Here is a 27246-nt window from a genome sequence, read left to right as displayed (position 1 = left end):
TCAGTGATGAGTATCCAAATGAGAAGGTCTTCTTATTACAAAACAGATCTAATAATTCTTGCTGGCCTCCACCTCAGCTGCTCCATGATCACCTCTGGTTGTGTGTCATTGGACAAAAGAGGAAGGTGGTAAGGTAGGGAGCAGCTTCATGCACTTCGCCTGGAGCTGGAAAGGATCTCGTCTTTTGTTTTCAAAGATGAGGTTGGAGGAAAACCTTTTTCTTAATTATTAAGAAAGCTACAGCAGAAGTGGGTGAGGTCCAGAATTAAACAGGGAGGGAAAGGAAGAGTATTGTACCTAGAGGCAAAATGAAACTATTAAAGAAACAAGTGAAGAAGGGAGGAATCCACAAGGGGAGGGGAAAAAGTCCTACTTCAGAGTCAGATTTGTGGTCACGACTATTTGTATCCTTTGTTTATTTAGCTGACTCATCCTGGATTCAGTGAAAACTAAGGTTAAGATGGTTACCTTTTACCCTACTCTTAGTCTAGGCCATGGCACCTCTACAGACTAATCTCCAGACCTCTGGCCTCTGGGGAGCTGTTCTAGTACAACTATTTTACTTTCCAGATGTCCACAAGCTCCAGAATTCTCAGCAGAGGCCATGGTGATAGCAGATTGAAGTCTGGCTGCAATTTAACGTGCTGGTTTCAACTTATAATTAGGGCGTGGTGCTAGGTTGCTTGGAGGATTGCATCTCCTCACTGGAGTTAGCCTGGCCTCTTTGATCATGCTGGGAGAAACAGCTGGTTGTCTCTCATCCTTAGAAACCAGGGGGTCCAGAGTCTGGAAGCATTGCTTTTCAGGGAGATAGGACTAGCCCTTCCATTGGGGTTTTCTCTGTTTCTGACATTGCCTTCTGAAAAAAGTTTGGGGATCTGATGGCATATGTTGTCTCTGAGTTTTAATTATTTTATGTGTTATCTATATATATAAAAGCCAAATACCACTCATCATAAAATCTCCAGAACGGTAAAGCCTACAAACTTGAAATTTGGCACATATATTCCTCTTGGCTTCTAGGTGCTCGCTAAGAAAGGATTTTTTGAAATGACCATCGTATCATTAGTATTTCATATACAGTATTATATTCACATGCTCTGATGTTAAGGAGTTAGACAGTCTACTCCCCTCCCCCTCTGTTCCAACTGCCAGTTGCCTTATTGTACATTAGGTTTCAGGCCTTGAGTGTCATTTTATCACGCCTGATCACATAGTTTCATAGCGAAGCACCGGCGTCCAGCTAGTGTTTTTATATTGTACATTTATACTGCACATTTTGTGAGCTGTCAAGAATCCTGTGACTCCACTACGGTATAAATTTGATTGATATTAATCAATGAATCCCATATTTGAAGGCTACCTGCATAGGAAGATAGGTATATCTATACAAAGGGACCTTCTGTGTAAGAACCAGAAATGTGGACTCCACCTTTTTCCCGTCATACCACAAGCCACTTTTGCCATAGCCATGACTTTACACAATATTATCCCAGTGTTCTGATCCCAGCATGTTGTGGAACAAAAAGAATTTAACATTTAACTTGTCTCGAGGGTGAGGGAGTTGTTTTTATGGTAGAGAGGAAAGGGGCTGATGCTTCCTCAAACAACTTGCGGTCATTAATACAATGTATTGCACTCTTCAAAGCAGTAGATCTTCTTTCCTTTTTCATACCTCCCTACACATACACTCCCTTCTAAATTAAATCTGGTTCTGGCCAAACATCTTTTTCCTCTACATGAAAATGTTGGAATAGGGTGTGGAAAACATTACAGTGGAACGGAAAATCCACATACTTCCCGTGGAAAGGGAGAAAATACTTTCTTTGAAGGCTCAGAAAAACTATGTTCATACATGCTGGATGAAAAGTGTAGGGCAATGACTGATCCAGCAGGCAGATAGGAATTCTGGATTGGCAAATGTTTGCTTGTAGTACTCTGTTTAATTAACACTTAACTCAAGAAAGACGTCTCCAGTGCATGAGCCTTGCCGGTGTGTTTCTCATGTTAAAATCTTCAACATCCATGTCCTCAAAATGCTTGTCAATTTTTTGTTTTTTGCAATCCAGCCACCAGAAAAATATCAGAAGAGTAATTTCCTTTTCTCTGTATTCATTGATTTGCTTTCTTCATACCTAGCAATAGAGTTGTCTGATTGACCTCTTCTAAATTCTTTGGAAGTAGGTAGAATTGGCTGCCAAGGAATGTGGGGTGCCTAAATGGCTACAGAATCTGCCTTCAAATGATAGAAAATGGAGCTTGCTATGATCACCAGCATAAAAAAAGAGGATCTTGTGCCTTAATTATGGATTATCTGCTGAACTACAAATACTAGAAGACACATTGTGGAAGTGAAGTGCTATGTGCTATAGAGAAGAGCTTGTTGGCAATAAAGATGAGTCTAGTCTAGCCAGAGCTAAGAAATTCTTCCTTTTTCTAAAGAAGAGATTTTGATAAACTTGACAACCATTTAAATCAATAGAATTAGACCGGACTGTGCCATTTGACAATTTGACTAGTCTTATAATTTGGTGCATGTTATTTGTTAATAGGGAATGTAATTTGGATATGGAAATTTGCTGCTAGATGTTCTTTGCATGGTTCAGGTAACAACTTGATGGATGGATGGATGGATGGATGGATGGATGGATGGATGGATGGATGGATAGATAGATAGATAGATAGATAGATAGATAGATAGATAGATAGATAGATTTTACACTCTTAAAAAGTACTATAAATTTCAGGATGCAACAGCTATAAAATATGGCTCTACATAACATAGTGGAATTCAAGACTTTGAACCAATTCCTTCCTGAAACAGTAATGAAATTGCTCTATTTAATTGCACACACTTCCAGATTAATATTAGCAATATGAAGGCAATAACAATATTTCTGCAGATAATAAGATTTATTGTCTGAATAATTTATTTATTGAATTTATATGCCATTCATCTCACTGTCCAAAGAATCCTCTTTTTATAGTATAGTATAGTATAGTATAGTATAGTATAGTATAGTATAGTATAGTATAGTATAGTATAGTATAGTATAGTATAGTATAGTATAGTATAGGAATTCTTTACTTCTTTTGTGTGCTTTTATTAAGAATTATGTGACTTTATTTTTCAGGGGAAAATATTCACCTCTATAGAACCTGAACATAATATTAATGATGTTTGCCTGTACCCCAATTCAGGTAAAGTACAAAATAATCTGGATTTTCTGGTCATACAGATTAACTCATAACTTTCCTGGCAGGCCAATGTTAGATAACCTCTTGAGAATTTGGATGGAGGTGACCTTTTTCACTTTTCATCTGACAGTATTTAACAATTGAATCATTTGTTGAACATTTCAGAATTCTTAACAATATTCAACAGCATTGGAGCACTTTCGCTCTTAGGGGCTATCACAATGTTTCTTATCTTAGCCATTTTAAAATATGTGAATTTTAACTCTCAAAATACCCCAGCCAGCCATGTTGGCTGAAGAATTTTGGGAGTTGAAGTCCACATATCTCATAGATGCCAAGGGTGAGAAGTACTGGCCTGTACTGTATGTTGAATCCTTCATAAGAATGGGATAGAGAACAGGTTGTGATTTCCTAAAAATGTGTTCAGTTCAAGGGGTGATGAGTTTGAGATTTAAAGATAGACATATACTTTGTAATTATTTTTCATAGAGGTTTTTAATTCATTTTAATTCATTTCTAAATTCCAAAGTCTTCATCTCATTGAAAATATCATATTAGAACTGGATCATTTTATTGCCCGATTACAAAATTTCACTGTCAGATGTCTATGATGTCTTAACAATTAAAAATGTCTCCATAGATTCTCTTTTGTGAATCTACTAATGTGGTTATTCAAAGCAGTCAGGATTATTTTTTTTTCATGTTTGATCATGATGCCTTCCTGATTTATTACAAGTATCACTCTGAAAGTTTGAAGCTTGCAGTTTGATGGGCATCTAACTGGAAAAGTGTTTTATAATGTCATGTCCTTATAGTGCTTCTCTGGAAGTAGTCTTCCACTGTCATATAGAAAAAGTCCCTTCACAGCATAAGTACACATTTTTCCCTGGTTAATGAATTGTTCTGAATATAAATTTATATTGGAGTGAGGAACGGTAGAGATTTTTCCTACTGAATTACGGTAATCAAGGAGCCCATTATATTCTTTTTGGTGTCAAAAGGATGGGGGGGGGGACATCTTTATTGGATGCCTGCTATTTTTTGAATGGGAAAATAAAAAATACAAGACCTACCTGCTTTAAATAAAGTATCCCTTGAGCTCCATTCATATGTTCTGAAAGTCTCATACTGTAGTTAAGCCCTACCCCTCCTTTCCCCCCAAAGTCACTCAGACAATCTTGGCTTCCTGCTGGAAGCTACACACAGTTGTATACATGTTGATTTTCACGGCAGCCAGGATCCTGCTGATTTGTCACACTAAATCTGTAACTCTGCAGGAAGCTGATACCATTTGATGGGATTGGCAGAGTTTAATTAGAGTGCTTACAGGAAGCTATGGGTTTTTAATGCTTGTATCTTTTACTGCAATGTATGGAAGTTATTATGGATGGTCATGTTTCAAAATTCTTTGTGATCTCTGTGTTTTGATTAGTGTTTTCATTTTATGTTATTAACTTTCTTGTCCAGGAATAAGGAGGGTAGAAATATGAAAAGAAATGTTGGATTTAAAAAAAAAAAAAAAAAAACCTTAATTCCTGCAAAGATTGTCTGAATCCCATCTGGCTATAGGATGACATTTCCTTCCCCCGTGTTCAAGGATTAAGTTAGAGATATTAATTAGAACATATTTCTTACTATTGTTAGAAACCAACTATATGGGATAATGTAAAAATTCAAAAATCCAGATTTATTCTAAGTTTCTTGGTTGTTAGAATCTGGTTCTCAGTATAATATCCCAGATAAAAGATAATGGACATTGCTGACAATTAAAGTCAAACAAGATGTTGCCTCCTTCTCCAATACTATCAATATTATAGAAGAACAATTTCTTCTTTGTCAAACATCAGTGTTGGTCTGACTTATGTTTTTCTCTTAATTAATCTGCAAGTGTATTTAATTGAGTGCAAAGTACATGTTGAAAGATGGGGGAAAGGTAATTATTTCTGGTTGCTTTGGGTTAAACATTCTTCTGTCTGAGTTAGAGTTACTACTATATCAGTGGACCTGTTAACTTCTTTTTGAAAATGACTTTGGATTGTATGATATTTCAGCTTTATTCCCACTAATAATCTTAGTTAGTTCAATCTCCTCAAATTTTAAAATGGAGGAAAAGTTCTGCATTTGAAATCAACAATCTTATTATTATTTTTTGATTCGCAGGAATGCTGTTTACAGCCAATGAAGCTCCTAAAATGAACATCTACTACATTCCAGTAAGTAACATGGATTGTTAAGTGATCTTTGCTGTTTTGTCTCTGGGCATGATAGAATAGATCTGTAATTTTTGAATTTAATTCAATTCAACTCAGAGCCTGAGTGGCATAGGAGGCTAATGCCTCCTAAGGCAGCATTTAACATCCAGCTGCCTGCAATTACTGCGAGTTCAATTCTCCCCAGGCTCAAGGTCGACTCAGCCTTCCATCCTTTCTAAGGTGGGTAAATTGAGGACCCAGTTTGTGGGGGCAATAAGCTGACTTTGTATAAATATACAAAAGTATGAAGGCTATTGCTTAATGCATTGTAAGCCCCCTGAGTCTCTGGAGAAGGGCGGCATATAAATCAAATTAAAAAAAAATTACAAGAGTTATACTGTACATATTTCAATGCATGAGTTACATTGCTATTGAAAAGGAAACAGCAGTAGTTCTTCATGACTGCTTTTTATTCCCATCCCATTGAAATTACACAGTTTACTTTATTTCATTGAAGTTGTATTTTCATGATGGAAGTACCTCCATTGGCAGATCTAAGCAAGGTGATATTTAGCTCGTACTGCAATGGGAAATCACTAGAAGATCCCAGAGCTGCAGTTAGACTGGGAGGTTGATTATAGCTTATTGGATCCTGTGGGGAAATAGTTGAAAAATGTAAGATCTGTTTCTGTTTGACATCTCACTTTTCACAGTGATATAGTGAGACCACTATCAAGTCATTTTAGGGATTGGTTATCTGAGGAACCACCTATCTTTAATTGTTTCTGTCTATCCAATACTTTCAGAAGAGTGGATGTGCTCCAGGTCTCTTATATTAAAGATTGTTATTGTGTGGGTCAAAGGAAGTGTGCCTTCTCTGTTGCTGCTCCTATCCTTTGAAATAATATCCCCCCCCCCCGAGCTACAAAGGGTGCCTCCTATCCTGGGGTTCCAGAAAGTCCTTAAAACCTGCTTTGTTTCCAGGCCTGGGGTTAATGTAAGTGTGGGGGAACTGTCCTATTTTTATTCTTGCTGTTTTAGTCCAGGCTGCCTTGTTTACGTTTTTAACTTTTTAAAACCGTGTTTTGGATTTCTAAGCTGCCCTGAAGCAATTAAAGTGGGCAGCCATAATAAATTTAAGTAAATAAAAGAGAACAATTTTAACCTCAGCATTTTGAATTAAGACATCCGGTAAGGCTGAAGAAAAGCCCAGGTTGGTTTTAGATTATGTGTGGCACCTCTTACATAAGAGGACCATCACTTCTATATCAAAGGACTTTCACTCTCATCTCTTCTACCCTATACATGTTCCAAATTCTGTTCAGATGGGCCTCTTACACTTTTAATAAGGGAGTTGGGAGCAGGCTGTCATTAGAAGCAACCTGTTCCCATGAATACATTGCTTGAATACATTGCTTTTTCATAAATAGAATGTGGATGATATGATATCATCCTTAGATATTAGGATGATAACTCAGACCCGTCTCTTCCAGACTATATGGAAAAAATTGCCATGGGACTGTGGACTTGTGCTTGAATACTAAATAAAGCATGTATTTGATAGGGCAGAGAAGCTTGTGATGCTATAAAAGAGAATTCTGTGCTTTGATTTTCTGCTGTTGCACTCTAGTTCTGCATCTTTTCTTAGACTCATGCTTGTTTATGGCACAGATTATTTGTAAAAATTGCTACAATTACATGAAATTAACTGGTACTTTCCCTTGATTTCCACTTCTTAGACGTAGAACACTGTGGACAAAGCTTGTCAATGAGACTTTTTGTCTCTCATGGTGTCACAGTGAAATGTAAAATAGTTAATCATCAGATACCAACTTTGTTCACCAATGTGGTGTTATAACTGTAGATGTAGCCCTAAATAAAATTTAAAAAAATAAATTTGAAAGGAACGCTCTTGTTGCTTTACTTGTACATTGCACACCCAGCATTAACTCTTTCCCTAGAAATCTCATCTTTTCTTTCTTGGGTTTTCTTATGGTAATGTAGTGAAATACTGTGATTCTTCTGCCAATATTTTTTAAGTACGATCTGCCAGACAATTGTTGAGTCTCCACAAAACAGGAAACATGGGCTTCCTATCTGTTTTTGGATAAGTACTTTCAACCTAAAAAGTAGCACGTTGGGTTTATTCACAACAAAGGAAATCCTCTACTTCCCATCATAACATGTTGCCTCAAAGGAAATGCGCGTGTGTGGGCATAGGTGCGGAAACCATCCCGTGTGCGACTCTCAGGAAGTAATTTTGTGGCCATCCTGTAGAATCTTTTAACACATTTGGACCTCTGTGTCGGGTGTGGGGGGAGACCCTGTGGGCCTGATAAGCAGCTGGATAAGCAGATGTGAAAGTTAGATACTTCAGTTACAGGACAGTTGTAGATTGTGGACCAAGGTGGGTCTGGGTGGGAGGGAGTATTTCTGGGAGCATAAAATATTCTATGAAATGCTTTAGGTAGCATGTTGTGGGCTGCACTTCACAACATAGGCAAGACTAAAACAAAGAAGAAAGTAGAGTGAGGGAAACATATAACTGTGATTTAATTGAATTATTTTACTAAATTATACTGACTAGTTAATATGATTATACTTCATTGAATTAGGAATTTCCCCACTCCCGACACATAGAACGTTAATGTTGATTGGCAGGATGGGGAGGTGGTCTAGAGATAGGTATCAAGGCTATTGAGACCTGCATGTGGCCTTCAGCACAATGGGTGCCAGGATCCCACCCACCCATAGGGGAAATGGTTATGAGAAAAATAGAGAGTGGTAGGTGGGGGCAGGAGAGCCACACCAGGAGAGAAGGCTTTGGGGAAGGAAGTGGGGGAGTCATGAACCACACCACACCCACTTTTGGGATTTCTGTTCAGCGATCTCGGATTTTGCACGCACGCTTTAAAATTTTGAGGAGGGGTAGAAATAGGAATGATACGATTATTCATTGATTTACTTCTCAAATCTGACACGCTGTTGAATAGGTTGGGAACTGGGTGTGAAGAAGGTGTGGCATTTATATTATTAGATGTAGCTTCAGTTGATGAATATTGCCTATGCAGAGAGAAGACTACAATATTAGTAACTCAAGAAGGTTGATACCAAAACTTGGCTTGATGTGTGTTTGCTATTCTTTCATTCAAAATGAAAAATGTGTTCAGTTCTTAATCCTGCCCCATCTGTTTGCAACATCCTTATTTTAAATGTGAATTTTTATGCTGAAATAGAATAGGAAGCTCTGCAGAGATATGAAAACAGACATCGCTTTAGTAGTTAACCGGTGCAGCTTTGGGATTCCCATCACATTTGGTTGAAATATAATCCCTCTGGTCAGGAATATCTTTGCTGTATTGGAAGAGGGGAGCAAAAAAACTAGATGTGGTTTGCTATTCTATGGTCCTGGAGTTGGAAAGACCAAAAAATTTTAAGCCAATTTCCCCTACCTTTGGTGTGTGTTTGTGTGTCTGTGTAGTTGGAAAGATTTAAATTTCTATAGTACAATGAGCATTACAAGAGAGCCTGACCCCATTCACTATGAGGAGTATGGTCCTCACTGTGCCATGGAAGGTCCTTGAACTGATGGAATTATACCTCCACCTCTATATTTTAGAAGCTATAGAGGGCATTGGGTAGTTATACCTAGTGAGAAGGGCAGATATTAACTCTTGTATAGCCAAAGGATGCTGTCATGACAGCTCCTTTCTATAACAAATATGAAATCTAATTTAGCGAGATATTGCTTGGCCAGAAGGCCATTTAAATAGACCATTTCTGCTACTTTACGAAGTAATTGTAGCCTTGGGTACAGGAAGGATTTTTGGGAATATTTGGAAATTATAGGCAACTGCTTTTGCATTCAAACTTTTAGGAAAAAGTGGCGTACTCTTTTAATATAATGCAAGGTCGGAAAATCTAGGAGAAGACGCTTTCTCCAAATTGATGGACTAGTATGCCTGTCAAACAATGAACAGCACTGTTGAGTTTACTTATAAAAGATTTTGTTTGACCAGAAGACAGAGAAGCAACATGTGTTTTGTTTGGCTGATCTTGTTCTTGAAACAATCCTGATCGCCGCCTCTATCAGAATTAGCTTCTATTGACCTGCACCTCAGTTCTGTGTTAGTTGGTTATTGTGGACAAATGTGCAACAGGATGATTTTGGAGTAGTACCAGAAAGTGTTCGAATCATTAGATTTGTCTGTAATCCAACAGTACTCTGGCCCACTTCATCAAAATCCAATTAATAGAAAAGAAATTCTGCTTAAACAAACCAGCCCAAACAGTATACCCTTGTCATCCCTTATTTGATTGTACCAACTAATATTTACTTCCTTAGTAGAAATGTATGTGAAGGCCTGAGATAATCGTCTCTCTTAAGGGGGTAAATGAAGCTAGATTTTGGAATGGTGAAGTCAGAGTCCTGCCCAGAATCCATCTGAAATATGTCATAATCTGAAGTGAGTTGAGTTGAAGCAGTTTCTATAAAGAAGAGTGAACCAAAATACCTCGAAGCTGATTTTAAGGATTGATCAATAGGTACAGGAGACATTAGATTGAGGTCATCATTGTCAAAAGAGGTGGCACCAGTTTTTTTCCCCAACAAAGGCAGCGAATGTTAGCTCAGTGTGTTCACTAAAAGCTTTTGATATTACCTTCTTTTGTTGTTTATTTAACCAGACTCTCTTGATCTCTTAATGAGGTTTTGATGAAACTCACATCACATTGTAAGTTACAGCCAGGGTGGATAAAAATCAATGATTTTTTTAAAAAAATCAAAAAAATCAGTTTTTTTTTAATTTAAATCGGATTTTTTTTATTTAAATCAGATTTTTTTGATTTTTATCGAATTTATTTTAATAAAAAACTTTTGGGGTAAAAATCTATCGTAAGATAGTTTTCTATTTAAGATACATAAATAATTTAGTTTATTCAGCATGAAATGGAGCTTAGTTATGCAGCATGAGGCTGTATATTCTGCAACACTGGGACTATCGGTGAGTCAACAGTAGGTCAAAGAAGTAGCAGAGATGACAGTTGCTCTTTAAAAATTATGATTTAAATCGAGTTGATTTAAATCAAGCCTTTTTACTAGTGATTTAAATCATGATTTAAATTGTGATTTAAATCAACCCGATTTAAATCAAATCCACCCTGGTCACAGCATTGCAAGATTATGAATGTTCTAAATTTCCATGTAATTTCTTTCACCGCTGTATGTTTGAACAATTTAGCCATTTGTTTCCTCTTACAATATAGATGACTCAAACTATATTAAATATCTGGCCTAGAAACGAGCAAGGTTCAGAATAAGAGATAAGCCTGATCTTGCCACAGGGTTGCTCAAGGAGTCACAGACCCATCTTTGGCCACCTAAAAGGAAGAGATTTTTTTTTAAAAAAAAGGGCACAGCAAGAAGGAAATGAGTGAAAATTATTTCTGGCAGAGCTTTCTTTTTGTTTGGAGTTCTCGTGGGTTCTTTTCCTTCGGGCAACTTGCTCACAAGACTTAAGCAAGTATATCCCCAATCCTCATAGTGATTAACAATGCCTGAGAGGAAAGAAATCAAAACAAGACTGCGGGATGTCGAAGGATAACACATACTGTAAAGCACAATGCTGAATTGGTCTGGATTGTTGATGATGTTAGAAATCCCTAGGCTGGTTAACAGATAACATCAGCACAGAAACATAACAAATGCACATTATACTTTGTTTGGGCAGCATCTCTCAGCAGCACATCCATGGAGAAAAACCGCTTGTCCATGGGAAGATCGGTAGGATTCAGTATTTTAAAAATTGTGCTCATAGTCTCTACACCACAGTTCTAGACAAGAGTTTCATTACGGCCTGCTGACTTTCTGTTGGATGTGTAGTACAGCCTTCCCAGAGTATTGCAGTGCAACTCCCAGCATGGTGTGTGACCACAAGTGATTGGAGAAGGCTGCTAGGATATTGCACTTGGTGGGGTTTAAAGGCCAGCAGTGGATTCATCTCCAGACTTCTGGTGACCTAAAAGAAAAGCAAAAGCTTTATTTTCTTTTGTCTTCCTCCCTTCCTTTGAATTTCTTTTTGAAGAAAAGGACGCAAAAGCAAAAGCAGAGACCAAAGAGGACGGTCAATCATGAATAAGAATAGAGGTCCTTTAATAGTTGTGTATGTATGGGACGCGGCGGCTCAGTAGTTAAGACGCTGAGCTTGTCGATTGAAAGGTCGGCAGTTCAGCGGTTCGAATCCCCAGTGCCGCGTAATGGGGTGAGCTCTGGTTACTTGTCCCAGCTTCTGCCAACCTAGCAGTTTGAAAGCCCATAGAAAAATAGGGACCATCTTTGGTGGGAAGGTAACAGCGTTCTGTGTGCCTTTAGTGTTTAGTCATGCCAGCCACATGACCACGGAGACTTCTTTGGACAGCGCTGGCTCTTCGGCTTTGAAACAGAGATGAGCACTGCCCCCTAGAGTCCGGAACGATTAGCACATATGTGCGAGGGGATCCTTTATCTTAATAGTTGTGTAGAACAGAGCATTTTAGTTAGTGCTGAAACTCTCTTTTCTTCAGCTGTTTATGATCCAGGAGCCCTTCCCTTCTTTGCTTCTGATTTCATAGAGGAGAGGAAGAGAAACATGGAATGGCTGCTGGGCAGCAGGTTGGGGTTTGCTCTGTCAGTGTAATTATTGTAAATGTTATTCAAGTGCGGCTTGTCTTTTAACATGTGTGCTTTTAAAAAGTGAAGGAAGGCAGAAGGAGCAACAGGATAGGTGGTGGTGGGCAGGAGTTTAAACTCTCTCCTTCTCGGATGCTGTTTTAACAGAATCGTTTACCTGAAGCGTTTCCAATGACTCAAATTGGTGCGTGTAGATAAAATAGTATCCTCTGCTTTCTGTCTTTGCTTGCAGATAAAATAGTAGAAAACCAACATGTGATGGTGAATTTATCTGGCAATACTGTAATCTGCAGTCAGGTTGATCCTGCATAAACTCTTTTCTCATATTTAGCCACTCTAATTGAAGAAAGAGTAGATGATGGTGTAACTATTGTTGGGAAAAAGTGTCCGCATGTTATTTTTTTAAGGAAGATTTCTTGGTGGCAAGAGCAATTATACTTGTTCTGAAACCCCAATAGGGAAAGCGCTCAAGAGCAACAAGGGAGAAATAAGGGAAGGGAACTAAGAGACTGCTAGGGTTGTGTTTGTCTAGAGCAAAGAAAAAAAAATGAATGGTAGCAATGATTATCCTTGGGTGTGAGGGAGGAAAGGAAGCCTGTGACAAAGCATGGCATAATTATACTGAAAGGAACGCGAACAAGTTAACAGCCTTATTCTCAGTAAACTAGAAAGTAGGTTAATGGGGAAGCTGTCAGTAGTTTGAAAAGATGAAAATTGAGTGGCTAATTCTGAAAGAATGTTTTCTCTGGGTGTTTGAGGGAAACTATAATTATACTTTTCAAGTCAGAGTCTTGAAATTTGGAGGAACAGAGGAAAAAAATTAGCTGGAGAACTACAGTGAATAGTAACACGAAGGAACATCTTTATTGGAAGCCAAAGCTCCAGCTAGCAAAAATATTTTATCAGGAAAAATTACGCTTCGCTAGGTTTCTTGCTAAAGCAACTGCCATGTGCCATTTATACACTTGATAACACAGGCATGTTTCTGTACTCAGCATTCTTTTATTCAAGACTTATTATTAATAATTTGTAGAGTCCCACCCCTTCTAACTTTTCATGTGTGTATTGACAAATTAAACTTATATTAACAATTCCAAAGAAGTACTCTGGAGTATCCTGCTAGTGAACACGTATTAAGATAATTGGTACTGGCAGTTTTTATTGACCTTGAGCAGAATTGTGTAGAGCAGGGGTCCCCAACCTTGGCAACTTTAAGACTTGTGGACTTCAGCTGGCTGAGGAATTCTGGGAGCTGAAGTCCACAAGTCTTAAAGTTGCCAAAGTTGGAGACCCCTGGTGTAGAGGGTAGATAAAGTTGACATGATCTCGGTTAGAGTGACAAGAATCATTATATGAAGAGCATGTAGGCCCAGCATGCCTTATTTATTGTTTATTTATTGGTTCGATTTATATGCCGTCCTTCTCCGGAGACTCAGGGCGGCTTACAATGCGTTAAGCAATAGCCTTCATACTTTTGTATATATCTGCTTAGTAGGGCTTTCAGCCCCCCCCCCCCAAGTGGTGTTCTTTTTTTTTACAAAGTCAGCTTATTGCTCCCACAATCCGGGTCCTCATTTTACCTACCTCGAAAGGATGGAAAGTTGAATCAACCTTGAGCCTGGTGAGATTTGAACTTGCAGTAATTGCAGGCAGCTGGTGCTACTTAACAGCACTTTAGTCTGCTATGCCACCAAGGCTCCTTGAATATATTTTGCTCTGCAGTAGGGCTGTTCAAGGAGCTTTGATGGCAGCTGTTCTCTTTTGAAATGGCTTGTTTACCTTCTCCCTGTGTAATTGTCACAGATAGATTCAAAAAGGAAGTGGGGCATCTAAAGTTCCATTCTGTGGGTGCCATTATTTCCTTTTTCCTTTCCTCTGGAGAGAGAGAGAGAGCACGAGCTTTCAACGTGCACCTTGATAATGCTTTGTACATATTGAAGTTTACTCAGTTAATCTTGGTTCACTGGGTGTGCCTGTGTGTTCATGGTAGCAGAAGAGAGATTGATATCAATAGTGGAAAAGGGATGAGCCACCCTCGTTTGGGAGGAAATGGAAGCAATCATTTTGAAACCTATTAGGGTCATTGGGTTTTCACCGAAATAATTTGCCATCACAACTGACTTTAATACATCTACAGGTTTTAGGTCCTGCTCCAAAGTGGTGCTCATTTCTTGATAATCTGACAGAAGAGCTGGAGGAGAATCCGGAGACAACAGTTTATGATGACTATAAATTTGTAACAAGAAAAGATCTTGAAAATCTCGGTAAAGTACTGCTGCTGTAGATGTGATTTACTTTATCTTGCCTCTTTCCTTTGAGTATGACCTCAGATATTCTCTTTACTTATATGTACCTCAGTGGCTACAATATACAGTATTCCAGGATGAAATGTATCTGCATTCCCGTCCCTACCTACCAGGTCTTTGGTGGTTGATTCCTGTTTTGGTTTCCTTATTTTCCTAGTCCAAATTGAGAACTTTGATCCAAATTCAGAGAATGGTTTTTATTGGTTGATTCAAATCATTAATACCCCCAATTTCAATTCTTTACATTATTATGGGAAAAAATACACCTGTAACTAGCATTTTTGCAGGAATAATTTTCCTGCTAAAGACCTTAATTTAAAAGCTGCTTGAGACTCAATTCCTTATTAGCAATTAAGGAAAATTAAACTTGTTTAATTTAAATTGTTAACACTCTATATAAATATATTTTACCTAGGAGAAACCAGTTAAGCATATAAATTCTTTTTTAAAAAAATCAACCTTAAAAGAATATAACATTTACATTAAACCTAATTTTTTTTTTAAAAAATCTACATGTTCCTTCAGGAATACTTAAAATTGTCATTTCTTAAGATTTATAGCTAAGTAACAGACATAAAGTTGGAATCAAAAGTCTATAGTAATGTTGGCATCACAAGATTACTTTTTTTTGCCATGGATACTCCATGTATTTCTCATTTGAAAACATATATGATTGTCCTTGGAGGCTGACACATTCTGGTGATGTTTCCAGACCAGCTCTTCACTTTTTTCTCTATATAAATGATATATGCAAACTTTGTTTTTGTAAAGTACCCTGATGTTTATTTTTTTTTAATTTTGTGTTATATTAAGGTCAAGTTCAATATATGTATCTCCCTTTCTCCTCCCCCCCCCCCACCTCCATTTTGTCTCCAGGGCTTGCTCATCTTATTGGATCACCCCTTCTTCGGGCGTACATGCATGGCTTTTTCATGGACATACGATTGTATCATAAGGTATGTGGGCTTGCCCAAAATAGTCGGGCTAGATCCCTTTCTTATAGAGCACCATTTTTCAGGCAGACTTTTGGTTGAATGGACGAGATGACTTTTAATTAGTTGGCTGCTGTGAGTTTCATTTTATTGCCATCTTTTAGCAACGTTTAATTAATACATAGCCTGATTTTTTTTTTAGTTTAACTCTCATTCTTGCTAGCAATCCTGAATATAAATCCAGCAAATAAGAATGTTAAATCAAATTGGAAAAATTATGCAATGATTTATGATTTCTTCCTTTTTCTCCCTGGTTGCTTTGTGCTTGCAGGTTAAAATGATGGTAAATCCTTTTGCCTATGAGGAATACAGAAGGGAGAAAATTAGACAGAAGATAGAAGAAACACGTGCACAAAGAGTGCAGCTAAAGGTAAAGATGAAGTCTGGTTCATTCAGGATAGGTTTGTGAAGGCGAATCTATGGCACGCGTGCCAGAAGTGGCACGCAGAGCCATTTCTCTTGGCACGCCAGCCATCGCCTGATGCTCTTCCGGATTCTGATGTGGGAAACCGGAAGTGCGGGAAACCAGAAGAGCAGCTCTGTGGCGCGCATGTGCACGCCAGGAAGCTGAGTTCTTCGCGTAAACATGCGTGCCAGAAACTGGAATACCAGGTGACCAACACACATGCGCGCACCAGAAACCGGAAGCTCAGCTTCCAGGGAACTGCTCTTCTGGTTTCTGGAGCTCCCGCACGTTTGCGCCGTGGAGTTGCTCTTCCGGTGTGCCTGCGCACTCCCATTTCGGCACTCAGTGCCGAAAAGATTCACCAACATTGGGATAGTTTCATCAAAGAGAGAGAATGAAAGAGAGAGTCCCTGATATAAGCAGTACATTTGGGGTGTTTTAGAGTTCTTATATCTGAAAGGAAAGGAGAGCGACTTCATCTGCTACAGAGTTCTTCTCTTTGCTGGGGTAAGTAGTGAGATCTCAAAGGGCATAACTGGCAGTGACTCGACTATCGGCAGGAATCCATGTTCTCCTTCCCCCTTTTTAGGATTCTGAAAAAGGCCATTCTTGATGGGGGAATTATGTTAGCCCCTACGTAGATGGGGGTTTTCCTGAGAAATTATATTTGAACCAGGTGATAAAGTCAGCAACCTGAATTTTAGTTTGTGCTAGCTTGGCAAAATGTCAGTGGTTGTAACATGAATGGGCATTGTGCTTAGAGCTCACTTTGCACCATGGAGAAGAGATTCCAAGATTTTTTCAGGCTTCTTTGTGAATCTGAAAAAAAGATGCTGCTGCTTGAAGAAACGTAGAGATATAGAAAACTGATGGCAGAAAAAGATCCAGTGGTCCGTTGATCTGCCCTTTTGAGTTTCCTTAAGAGTCTCCTCATAGGAGGAAACGCGGTGGCTCAGTGGCTAAGATGCTGAACTTGTTGATCGAAAAGTCAGCAGTTCAGCGGTTCGAGTCCCTAGTGCTGCGTAACGGGGTGAGCTCCCATTACTTGTCCCAGCTTCTGCCATCCTAGCAGTTCGAAAGCACGTAAAAAAGGCAAGTAGAAATATAGGGACCCCCTTTGGTGGGAAGGTAACAGCGTTCCATGCGCCTTTGGCATTTAGTCATGTTGGCCACATGACCACGGAGACGTCTTCGGACAGCGCTGGCTCTTCAGCTTTGAAAAGGAGATGAGCACTGCCCCCTAGAGTCGGGAAGGACTAGCACATATGTGCGAGGGGAACCTTTACCTTTCCTAAGAGTCTCCTTAATTTTTATAAGTGGATTCCTCAGACCAGTGGCAAAGTCTGGAGCCTTTCTTTTGACTTATTTCCAAAGCATGCATTGCTATGTTGTGAAAACAAGTGTGATCCTGCTCTTTCTTAAGCCACTGGTAAAATCAGAAGTCCTTGGCTATCTCAGGCGATCCCTGATGTTTTCTATTCAAATCCCTGGTATAAGCACCTTCTAAATAATTTGGGATTTGTCAAATTATCCAAGAAATCTGCGTAAATGTAACTAGAGCTTGCTTTTCACTTAAAATATAATTTAACATATTCCAAATCATTCTATATCCCATACAATTATCATCTGTACTGTAATTCATATATTAAATCAGCAAATACATCGAAGGTGCCAGGTTCCATACTAAAGAGATCTATGCTTGTTTTATTCACTAGAAACTTCCCAAAGTTAATAAAGAACTTGCACTGAAGTTGATTGAGGAGGGAGAAGAGGAACTACAAAATGCTCGAAAGAAGAAACAGAAGGTAGGTTGCTCTTCCTTGTTTCTGTTATATTAGTTCTATGAAGTGAAATTGACCAGCGGTGCTATTTCAAAAATGCCTGTATCTGAATACGTGTGGGGTATTGGAAGGGTATAAATTCATAAGAGAGCAGAAACTCCTATGTTGACTTATGCTATCTCCAGTTATTGGGCCTCTGCCAATAGGGCTAAGACTGATATCATCCTTAATCCTTGGAGAGCATGACAGGAAATGGTACTTAGTTGACTGAACTAAAAGAGCTTTACTTGCTAAGTTGAATTCTATTAATCAAAATATATCTGTATTCTGATCAGAAATGCACAATGCACATCCCTGTATAGAAAAGTTATGTTGAAATTAATGGTGATGTAGTAATAGTACAGCAATAGTAAAGCTAATGTAAACTGTTTTAAGTGAGATGAACTAAAAGTTAGTCATCTACACAATAAACAGGCGGGGGGAGGGAGTAATACAATTATTTGATCAGAATACTGTGCTCCTGCCTCTTAGTATTTTACATTGGGCTTTACCCTGAAGAGCAATTTTAGTGGCTCAGAGAATTTTCCTTTCTAGCCAGCTGTCCAAACAAGTTGTTGGACAAGACTAGTTCCCAGGTTCTAGTATTTTTCCAGCAGCCAGGCTCAAATGACCTTTTTCTAACTCCTAAAATGCAAATGGTGATGAAATAGCTTTGTCAGAACATTGTCATCTTAAGTAAAATTATTGTTCACTTTAAAAGTGAAACTGCCTTTTAATTACCTAGTAAATGAGACATTGAACCCTAACCCCAACTTAAATCCCAAGTCCCTCGACCAATAGACTGGGCTTCAGATTTTCTAATAAAATCTACTTAAGGTAAAGGTGGGAGTCTTAAACCTGATCAAGCAGACAGGGGCTGTTGTGAGTAATACAACAAGACACAATTGATGTATGTACTGTATGCTATTTTTCAAAACCTAGCAATAAAACCCACAATTTCAAAGAAATCATTGTATGAAATTAAAAGTATGACACTTCATGATATTAGAAGAACCTCACTTACATACCAAACACCAGCTATTGCTTTATGGCCAATTTTGAGTAAGGGATGTATGGATCTCCTCAGAAAGATGTTCTCCAAGCAACGAAGTTATGACATAAAATGTCTATTTATTCCATCCCCAAAGGATTCTGTTGAGGACTGTAAGTCATACATTTAATGCAGCAATCCCCCATCCATTCCGTCACTGTGATCTTAAAATAACCTTGAATTACGTATAAGTGCAAATAGGTATATTAAAACCAGTTAAATAAGTAAATAAATGAAATAAAAATAAACTAAAGTAAGATAAATAAGTCTTAAGTCAGCATAATATTATGTAAGTAATGTGGACATTTCAAGGACTGGTGAAGAATTTGAAAGAAAACACATAAAACATTCTGCCTGGCAGCTTCCTTCTTCCTCTGCAAACCTGCAAATTGCATTTGTTTTACTTTGTTTAACTTACAACCTCCCTTTCCACCACAAATGACACTCAGGACAACTGACAGTAAAAGAAAAACTAAACAAAAGAACTCATCAGATAGCGAATATATGAAGAGGAATTATAGTCCCCCAGGCAAACTATTCAAAGGCAGGAAAAAGTTGGTTTAGCAGGATGTTAAATAAATGGTACAAATAGATAACTCATTGAAGAAAAAAATATATTAAGTTTATTTCACAAAGCTGCTTCTTGTTGTGCAAAAAGTCTCTGGAGATCTAAATGCGTTTAACAGATAAAAGTTGGAAAACTTTAAGCAAAGGAACCATATCTCAACTTCAGTTTCATTTTTCTTCCAGAAAATGCCCAACATCCTTAGTGATGACCGCTTCAAAGTCATGTTTGAGGATCCTGATTTCCAGGTGGATGAGAAGAGTGAAGAATTTAGGCTGCTTAATCCACTTGTTTCTAAAATGAGTGAGAAAAGGAAGAAGAAGTTAAAGATGTTAGAATACCAAGAAGCTTTGGGAGAGGTAAATTTGAGATTTTTCTAGTGTTCTCTAATAGCTGTTTATAAAAATGGAGATGAGATTCCCGTCTACTGTTTGAGAAGGATCCCAGGAGGATTCAGTAGAACCATATTTTCTTAACCTTTCTATCCCCACCACTTGTTTAGCTACTGGGTGCTAAGAATCCCTAGCAAGATTTGGAATAATTATGTTGTGCATTTTGCATAATCATCCAATCCCTGCTTGTGCACAGGCACACATGAATAGCCAATAAAATATCACAAATGGGTGGTATTTTATGTGGTATTGAAAAATGCAGACAGTTTGGACCAAATGGGAATGTAGCATGCACTCTGATCACATGCAAGTAGGAGATGGTCTTAAATTTTTTACCAGGAGTGAAAATATTGTTGAATCATAAGTTTAAAGCATTAGGAGTATCTGCTTCATAGAATAAACTGTCCTTTATTGGCCAAATGTGATTGAACCCATAAGGGATTTGTCTCCGGTTCATAAGCTCTCAGTGTACATACGAACAACAAAGTGATAAATCATAAGATACCAATAGGAGAAGGTAATAGGAAAGAGGGGAAGGATAAAGGCAATTATAATTTGTATAGAAAGTAGCAGATCTACCTATTCTAGATTGGACTGGTTTCCCCCAAAGGAACAAATATGCAGTTTAGGATTGTTTCTGGATCTACAGATGGTTACCTTCATGGCTAGGAAGCATATTATCAATTTAAACTAGTAGATTAGTTCTGTTCTATCCTGAGAAAGAATTCCCTAATCACAGCAATTCATTGCATAGGCATCCTCAAGAATGGTCCACTATAACTGCTGTTTGTGGGACTGTCCTTGTGAGTAGTCCAGAAGATACCATTGATGCAGATTCAATGACTAGGTTACTAATTAGAGTGTCTCAACATGAAGCAATCCTCCCTCTGCTAAAAGATTGGAATTGATTGACACTTTGCCACCAAGCTCAATAGCAGGCTATCTTTTTTTTTTTTTTTTTTAAATTTGATTTATATGCCGCCCTTCTCCGAAGACTCAGGGCGGCTTACAATGTGCTCAGCAATAGCCTTCATCCTTTTGTATATTTATACAAAGTCAGCTTATTGCCCCCACAACTGGGTCCTCATTTCACCTACCTTAGAAAGGATGGAAGGCTGAGTCAACCTTGAGCCTTGGCGAGATTCGAACCCTGCAGTAATTGCAGGCAGCTGGTCTTAATAAGCTTAATAACAGGGTGCTTTAAACCCCTGTACCACCAAGGCTCTTAAAAAGCATCTCCAGATACATCAGGCACCTGCAGTCTTTGGATGAGGCTGTGTTCTCTATGTCACAATTTTGCAGATTGATCCTGGGAGATATGATGGAGACAGAGTTACTCACTGATAGCACGTATGCTGTGGAATGGTTTTCCCTCCTGTGTACATCAGATCCCCAACTCGTGCAAATTTCTGTTTTTTAAGAACGCATCTTTTTATCCTGGTCTTCTCTTGCTACTGTTTATCTTTGGAAAGTGTTGTTGTTTTGTTGAATTATTATGAGCCACGGTGGTGCAGTGGTTAGAGTCCAGTGCTGCAGGCTACTTCTGCTGATTGCCGGCTGACTGTAATTTGGCAGTTCAAATCTCACCAGGCTCAAGGTTGACTCAGCCTTCCATCCTTCCGAGATGGGAAAAATGAGGACCCAAAATTGTTGGGGGCAATATGCTGACTCTGTAAACCACTTAGAGAGGGCTGTAAAGCACTGTAAAGTGGTATATAACACTAAGTGCTATTGCTATTATAAATTCAAGGGGTGGCTCTCTTCCATATTTCCTTTCTCTGCTTCCTGGTAGGTTGCTTCCTAATTTCAGATGTTTGCTTCTTAAATTGAGCAGTTGGAGGACATATGTCGCACATGCTTTGCTTCCTAGCAGTCTTGGATCCTTTTTGTCTCTTCAACAATAGGAATATTAAATTTAATTGATACTGGATACATTTTGTCCTTTTGAGGAGGGGTACTTTAATAGTTCAGGGAGAATTGTAGATTATGAATATGAAGTATATCATTGGCGATGGTAATTAGCCATTAAGGCATTCTGTTGAAAATATCTTGCCCGGTTCTTTGTTAAAGTCCTTTCCAAACAGTGCATCTGTGAGGCGTCACGTACTCCTAATTAGGTAAATGGTTCATTTAAGGAACGTTAATTCTTTTCTCTTTTTTTTTTAACTGACTATTTTTGTCTTCAGGAAGAAGAGGAAGAGCCAGAAGGAAAACCAAGTGATGCAGAAAGTTCGGAGTCTTCAGATGATGAAAAAGGATGGGTTGAAGAGGTCAGGAAACAGCGCAGCCTTCTACGCCAAGAGGAAAAAGTAAAACGGCAGGAAAGGTTCAAGGAGGATCAGAAAACAGTCCTGGAACCAACGTTTTTTGAGATTAAAGCTGGGGAAGAATTTAGAAGTTTCCAAGACACTGCCCAAAAGCAAAAGTTAATGAAGTAAGACCACAATTTTATTCCATTGTAATGATTTGTCAACACTTTTTTTTTCATTGCTCATGATTAAGATGTGATGATGACTTCAGATTTCTGCTAAAGGCAGTTGATTTCATAGCGCAGATATAATGAAGAGGTTTCTCTTAATTCACCCATTCATTTGTATACTAATTAGAAAAGGAGGTGCAACTACAATCTCCATTGACTCCTTAGAAATTTTGATGGGCTGTGCATAGGGAGGCACAAGGCCAATGTGACATCATTGTGCCAATGTCATGGAACCTTAAATCTGGATATGGTCTTATGTTGACATGTTATAGGATCCATAGTCTACTAGCCAGTTAGCCCACTAGCCTATCCTAATCTAAAGATCATTTTAAGTTTTCTCAAGATACTTTAACTATAGCTTGGTTCCTCCCTCCATCCTTCCTCATTTCTGTTTCATTTGCTCTCAAAGCAATTACTGTGGGAGATGATATGCTGATCATGAAAGTAGATGCTGAGTTTATCCTCTCATTTTGTTTTGTTTTTTTGCAGAAAGTCACTTGGAGATCGCTTGCAACTTGAAGAGAGAGTCGGTGCACTTAGTGTACATGATACCACTGTAGGAAGTAAACAAGTTACTTTTAAATTAAAAAAGGTAAACATCAATCCTAAATTTAGAACTGTTAAGACCAATGCAGCAGAAGTACTAAGTGGTCCTTTGGATGAGACTGCTTCACTCTTGCATACTGCAGGTGGATTACTGTTTCCGAATTGTCTATACTGGGTCAACTTAGCCAGACTTGCATCCAGGGGTGGGATTCAGCCGGTTCTGACCAGTTCGGGCATACCGGTAGCTCCGACGATCAGCTGAGAGCAAACCTGTTCGCTCTCAACAACAATCAGATGGGCCCACCCGCCCCTGCATTATTTGTTGTTGTTAGTTGGGAAGTTGTGTCCGACCCATCGCGACCCTATGGACAACGTTCCTCCAGGTTTTCCTGTCCTCTACCATCCTCTGGAGTCCATTTAAGCTCATGCTGACTGCTTCAGTGACTCCATCCAGCCACCTTGTTTTCTGTCATCCCCTTCTTTTGCCCTCAGTCTTTCCCAGCATTAGCCTCTTCTCCAGTGAGTCCTCCCTTCTCATTAGGTGGCCAAAGTATTTGCGCTATAACCTACCTATATTTCTTTTTTTTTAAGCCCAGCTGATAGACGCGGCAGAGCGGATTGCCGCACCTCAGCTGTTTTGCTCACTCTGGATTCAGTAGAAGGCAACTTTCAATCGTAAAGGGCATGCGCGGAAGCGCCCCCAGCGAACCGGTTGTTAAAACTGGTGAATCCCACTGCTTACATTTCTCTTTTTGCTTTGCACATTTTAATTTGCTGCCACTAGCTGTGGAAGGGGAACTAAATCTTTGTCTGATTGTGTTGTGACAGCTAGATCCATTTAGCATTATGCTTCTGCTGGGTATTGACTTGGCTGCTGCAGAAGTCTAGCCAAAGCAGAAATGGGAATTGGATAGATCTTATTTTCTTCCCACCACCACCACCCTCCATACACATTGCCTGTAGGGCTCTCCAATTTTCTTACAGCCCTTCCCACCATGTTTGCTTTTGTCATGATGATACTCAGCTGTACATCTCCATCTCGGACCACCCTAGTGATGCCCTTGAAGTGATGTCCCGGTGCCTGGAGACTGTGCAGATCTGGATGGAGAGAAACAGATTCAGGCTCAACCCATCCAAGACCGAGTGGCTGTGGTTTCCGGCGTCCCGATATAGTCAGTTGGTGCCATCACTGACTATTGGGGGCGAGTCGCTGGCCCCCATGGAGAGGGCTCGCAACTTGGGTGTCCTCCTGGACTCACGGCTGTCTTTAGAAGAGCATTTGACGGCTGTGGCCGGGAGGACTTTCTATCAGGTTTGCCTGATCCGCCAGTTGCATCCCTTTCTGGATCGGGGCTCCTTACGCACGGTCACTCTGCCCTCGTCACTTCCTGCCTGGACTACTGTAATGCTGTCTACATGGGGCTCCCCTTGAGGAGCACCCGGAGGCTACAACTGGTCCAGAATGCGGCCGCGCGGGTGTTTATGGGAGCGATGTGGCGTTCCCATGTAACACCTCTCCTACGCGAGCTGCACTGGCTCCCGGTGGTCTTCCAGATGCGCTTCAAGGTCTTGGTTACCACCTTTAGAGCGCTCCATGGCTTAGGACCTGGGTACTTACAAGACCTCTTTCTGCCACCAGTAGCCTCTCACCGGCCAGTACGCTCCCATAGAGAGGGGTTCCTCAGGGTGCCGTCGGTCAAACAGTGTCGACTGGCGGCCCCCAGGGGGAGAGCCTTCTCTGTGGGGGTGCCTGCCATTTGGAACAAGCTCCCCCCGGAGATACGGAGGTGCCCTCAAGACCTTTTTATTTCAACAGGCTGGCCTGGCCTAACTTCCTTTTAATTGTTATTTTAAATTTGTTTTAAAACAATGGGGGTGTTTTAATTTGTTTGGGCCAAATTATTTAATGTGTTTTTACATTGTTTTAAATTTTGTATTATGTGTGTTTTATCTTTTGGCTGTTCACCGCCCTGAGTCCTTCGGGAATAGGGCGGTATATAAATCTAAAATAAAGTAAAGTAAAAGTAAAGTCATTGTTACAGGTGTCATCCCACACTGACAGAAAGCACATAGGCAAGGTGACAGGAAGAAGGAATTGGAAATAGAAACTGCTAGCAGTTTCTCAGACACCAGGCTGTAATTTATGCTATTTTTGAACTGACTTCATAACTGAAAAGCTAGATTTGTTTAGAATAAACTAAAAAGGGCTTTAAAGTACTGCATCAAAAAGGTATCAAAAAAGACTTTAAAGTACTGCATCAAAAAGAATAAATTTTGCTTCTATGAATTGTATCCAGATGGTTTGGCAAATTAACTAGCTTCTATGAAATATTTTGGTAGCTCTTCTGTGCATGCGCAGAAGCATTTTGATGATGTCAGGGTTGGTGGGCGGAACCTCCCACCAGTTTTACTACCGGTTCTATAGAACCAGTGTGACCCGGGGGCGACCCACCACTGCTACAGCCTAAGTTGCAGTTATAGTTATCTTTAAGGTTTTTGTCAGTTCTGAGAGAGTGGAAGGGGAGATGGTTTTCACATTTTCTTTTGAGATTTTCACATTTTCTCCCCCAGCCACACCTGTATTTCTGCCTGGAAAAACTGCACTTTTGTCTACCTCTAGAACAGGGATGTCAAACTCATGTCGTCATGGCGTTGTCACATGATATATCATGACTTTTTCCCCCTTCACTAAACTAGTCGTGGGCATGGCCAGCATGTGACGCATCTCGCCCGTTTGACACCCCTACTCTAGAACAAAGCAGCTCTGGGTTTTTTTTCCCCATAATGGACCAAACCATTATTGGGAGGTGGGGTGGGGGACATTTAGGATCTAAACTTAACATTATGAGCAGATTAAAAAAAGTTATCCACTTATTTATGTTCCTTAATCAACTTTTCATTAAGTTTTGTTTTTATTTTGGCATATTTTATACTATTTCTTCATATCTCTTTTATGGGAATATGAAGCTACTTGCACATTTAATGATTGAACTCACATCCCCAAAGCTTTTGGTTTCTCTTCCCTTTCTCCATGCGTCTCCTAACCCATAAGTGAAGATGGAGAAGAGAAAAGATACAAATGGAAGGAGGAGGGCACCACTTTGTCTCTTCTCTCCACTAAAAGATCTCTATTAGAATGGACTCCATTGGATATTAACTACTGTGTTGTCTTTAAGTCATTTTTGTATTTTTTTCCCCAGTCCGAGCACCATAAAAAGCAGCAAGAAGCAGAGAAACTCCATCATGAAGAGAGGAGAAAACTCAGGCGGTCCGCTGGCCATCTCAGAAGTAAACAGGGAAACAGGCGACGCTTCCATTGATGGAGAACTTTGGCTTCTTTCTTTTGGGGACTCAGAAATTTGTTTTAATAGTGGATTGTTCTCCACTGTGACAAAGGAAGACAATCCATAGCCCAATTACGTTGTGGGAAAGCATAGTGGATCTTCCTGTTTGCACCAGACATATTACTGAAATGATTCTGAAGAGATAGCAGCTGGTTATTGTATAACCCGTGTGTGTGTGGTGGCTGATAGGTGTACATTCTATGTGAACATGAATAAACATGAATAATACGATTGGCTCTAATTCTTAAGGATTGGAAAACTTTACTATAGTAATTTTTATGGTGTATGAACAATAGTACACAGCCCTGTTGATAGGTATTTGGGCAACCAAGCAATTAAGATAACATTTGCTTCACTTCTTCCCAACTGATGATGTTAAAATGAACGTTTATTCTAGCAAAAGAAAAGTAAGGATTTACTTTGAAGCTCTCTTTGGTGATAGCAATCTGTTTGTGATCCTGAAGAGGAGCTAAGTTTAAATCTCACAAGTATGTGAGATTTGTGTGCAATTCCATGGATGTCAATTTTGCTAAACAGAACCTAAAAAGAAATATTTCCAACATTGGGTACTAGTTTCATGTCTGTTCGGATTTTACATATATTTCACCTACTGTAACTTTTTTTTTTCTTTATTGACAGATACTGGGTTAGGGTTAGAGAGACTGAGCCTGCAGTCTGTCAATATGAATTATATCTTTCATGTGAATTTTATTTCAGCAGTTTCTAATTAGTCAAGTGTCAGTTTTCTCAGGTGTTGGGTTCATGTTTTTGTGCCTGAGCACTAAAGTTTAATAAAATAACTTCTACTTTAGATGGAAATAGTTTTTGTATCTTACCAACAGGTTTTTCCTCCAGAAGAGACATACATTTCTTAAATAAACACTCCTTCCATAATTTTCTTTAGGGTATAATAAAAATGATTTGAGAAAAAACTAGGCAGGGGGAATTGAAAGGAGATTTGTGAACTTTTTAGAATTATCAGGAATCCTGCAGTATATATCTACAATAGTATCTGAACTTTATCTAAAATCCTATTAATAATGAGGTTCTGGTTAAACAAACTGTATTTTGTCTATTGAACTCACTGGGTCAATATTGATCAATGTTCTTACTGGAAATTTAGTTTCCTTTAGTAGCAATGATTTCAACCCATTTCCTGACGATAATACAATAATTGTCCATTAGCTACTTTGCACGAGCTTTTCAGGTAATGCCACTTTTTTTTTTCTTTTGTTCAGGTGAGGGCTTTGATTTGGCTATTCCATGATGCAATGTTTCTTCTACTTCA

General features: G+C 39.1%; 1 protein-coding gene across 1 annotated transcript in view; it reads left to right on the top strand.

Moving 5' to 3' along the window:
• NOL10 (nucleolar protein 10) overlaps positions 1-26379 on the top strand; it is a 46014-nt gene extending 19635 nt beyond the window's left edge. The window contains exons 13-22 of the mRNA XM_070955455.1: positions 3135-3201; positions 5359-5411; positions 14195-14321; positions 15240-15319; positions 15627-15725; positions 17477-17566; positions 19383-19556; positions 21776-22023; positions 22558-22660; positions 25815-26379. Of these exons, the coding sequence (XP_070811556.1) occupies positions 3135-3201; positions 5359-5411; positions 14195-14321; positions 15240-15319; positions 15627-15725; positions 17477-17566; positions 19383-19556; positions 21776-22023; positions 22558-22660; positions 25815-25934 (1161 nt within the window). The 3' untranslated portion in view covers positions 25935-26379. The remainder of the gene's footprint in view (positions 1-3134; positions 3202-5358; positions 5412-14194; positions 14322-15239; positions 15320-15626; positions 15726-17476; positions 17567-19382; positions 19557-21775; positions 22024-22557; positions 22661-25814) is intronic.
• The last annotated feature ends 867 nt before the right edge of the window (positions 26380-27246 follow it).

The sequence above is a fragment of the Pituophis catenifer genome, unplaced genomic scaffold (assembly GCF_029215685.1).
Source record: "Pituophis catenifer annectens isolate HBS135680 unplaced genomic scaffold, rPitCat1.0.hap2 SCAF_1, whole genome shotgun sequence".
Taxonomy (NCBI): domain Eukaryota; kingdom Metazoa; phylum Chordata; class Lepidosauria; order Squamata; family Colubridae; genus Pituophis; species Pituophis catenifer.
This window is presented reverse-complemented; position numbering and strand designations above follow the sequence as displayed.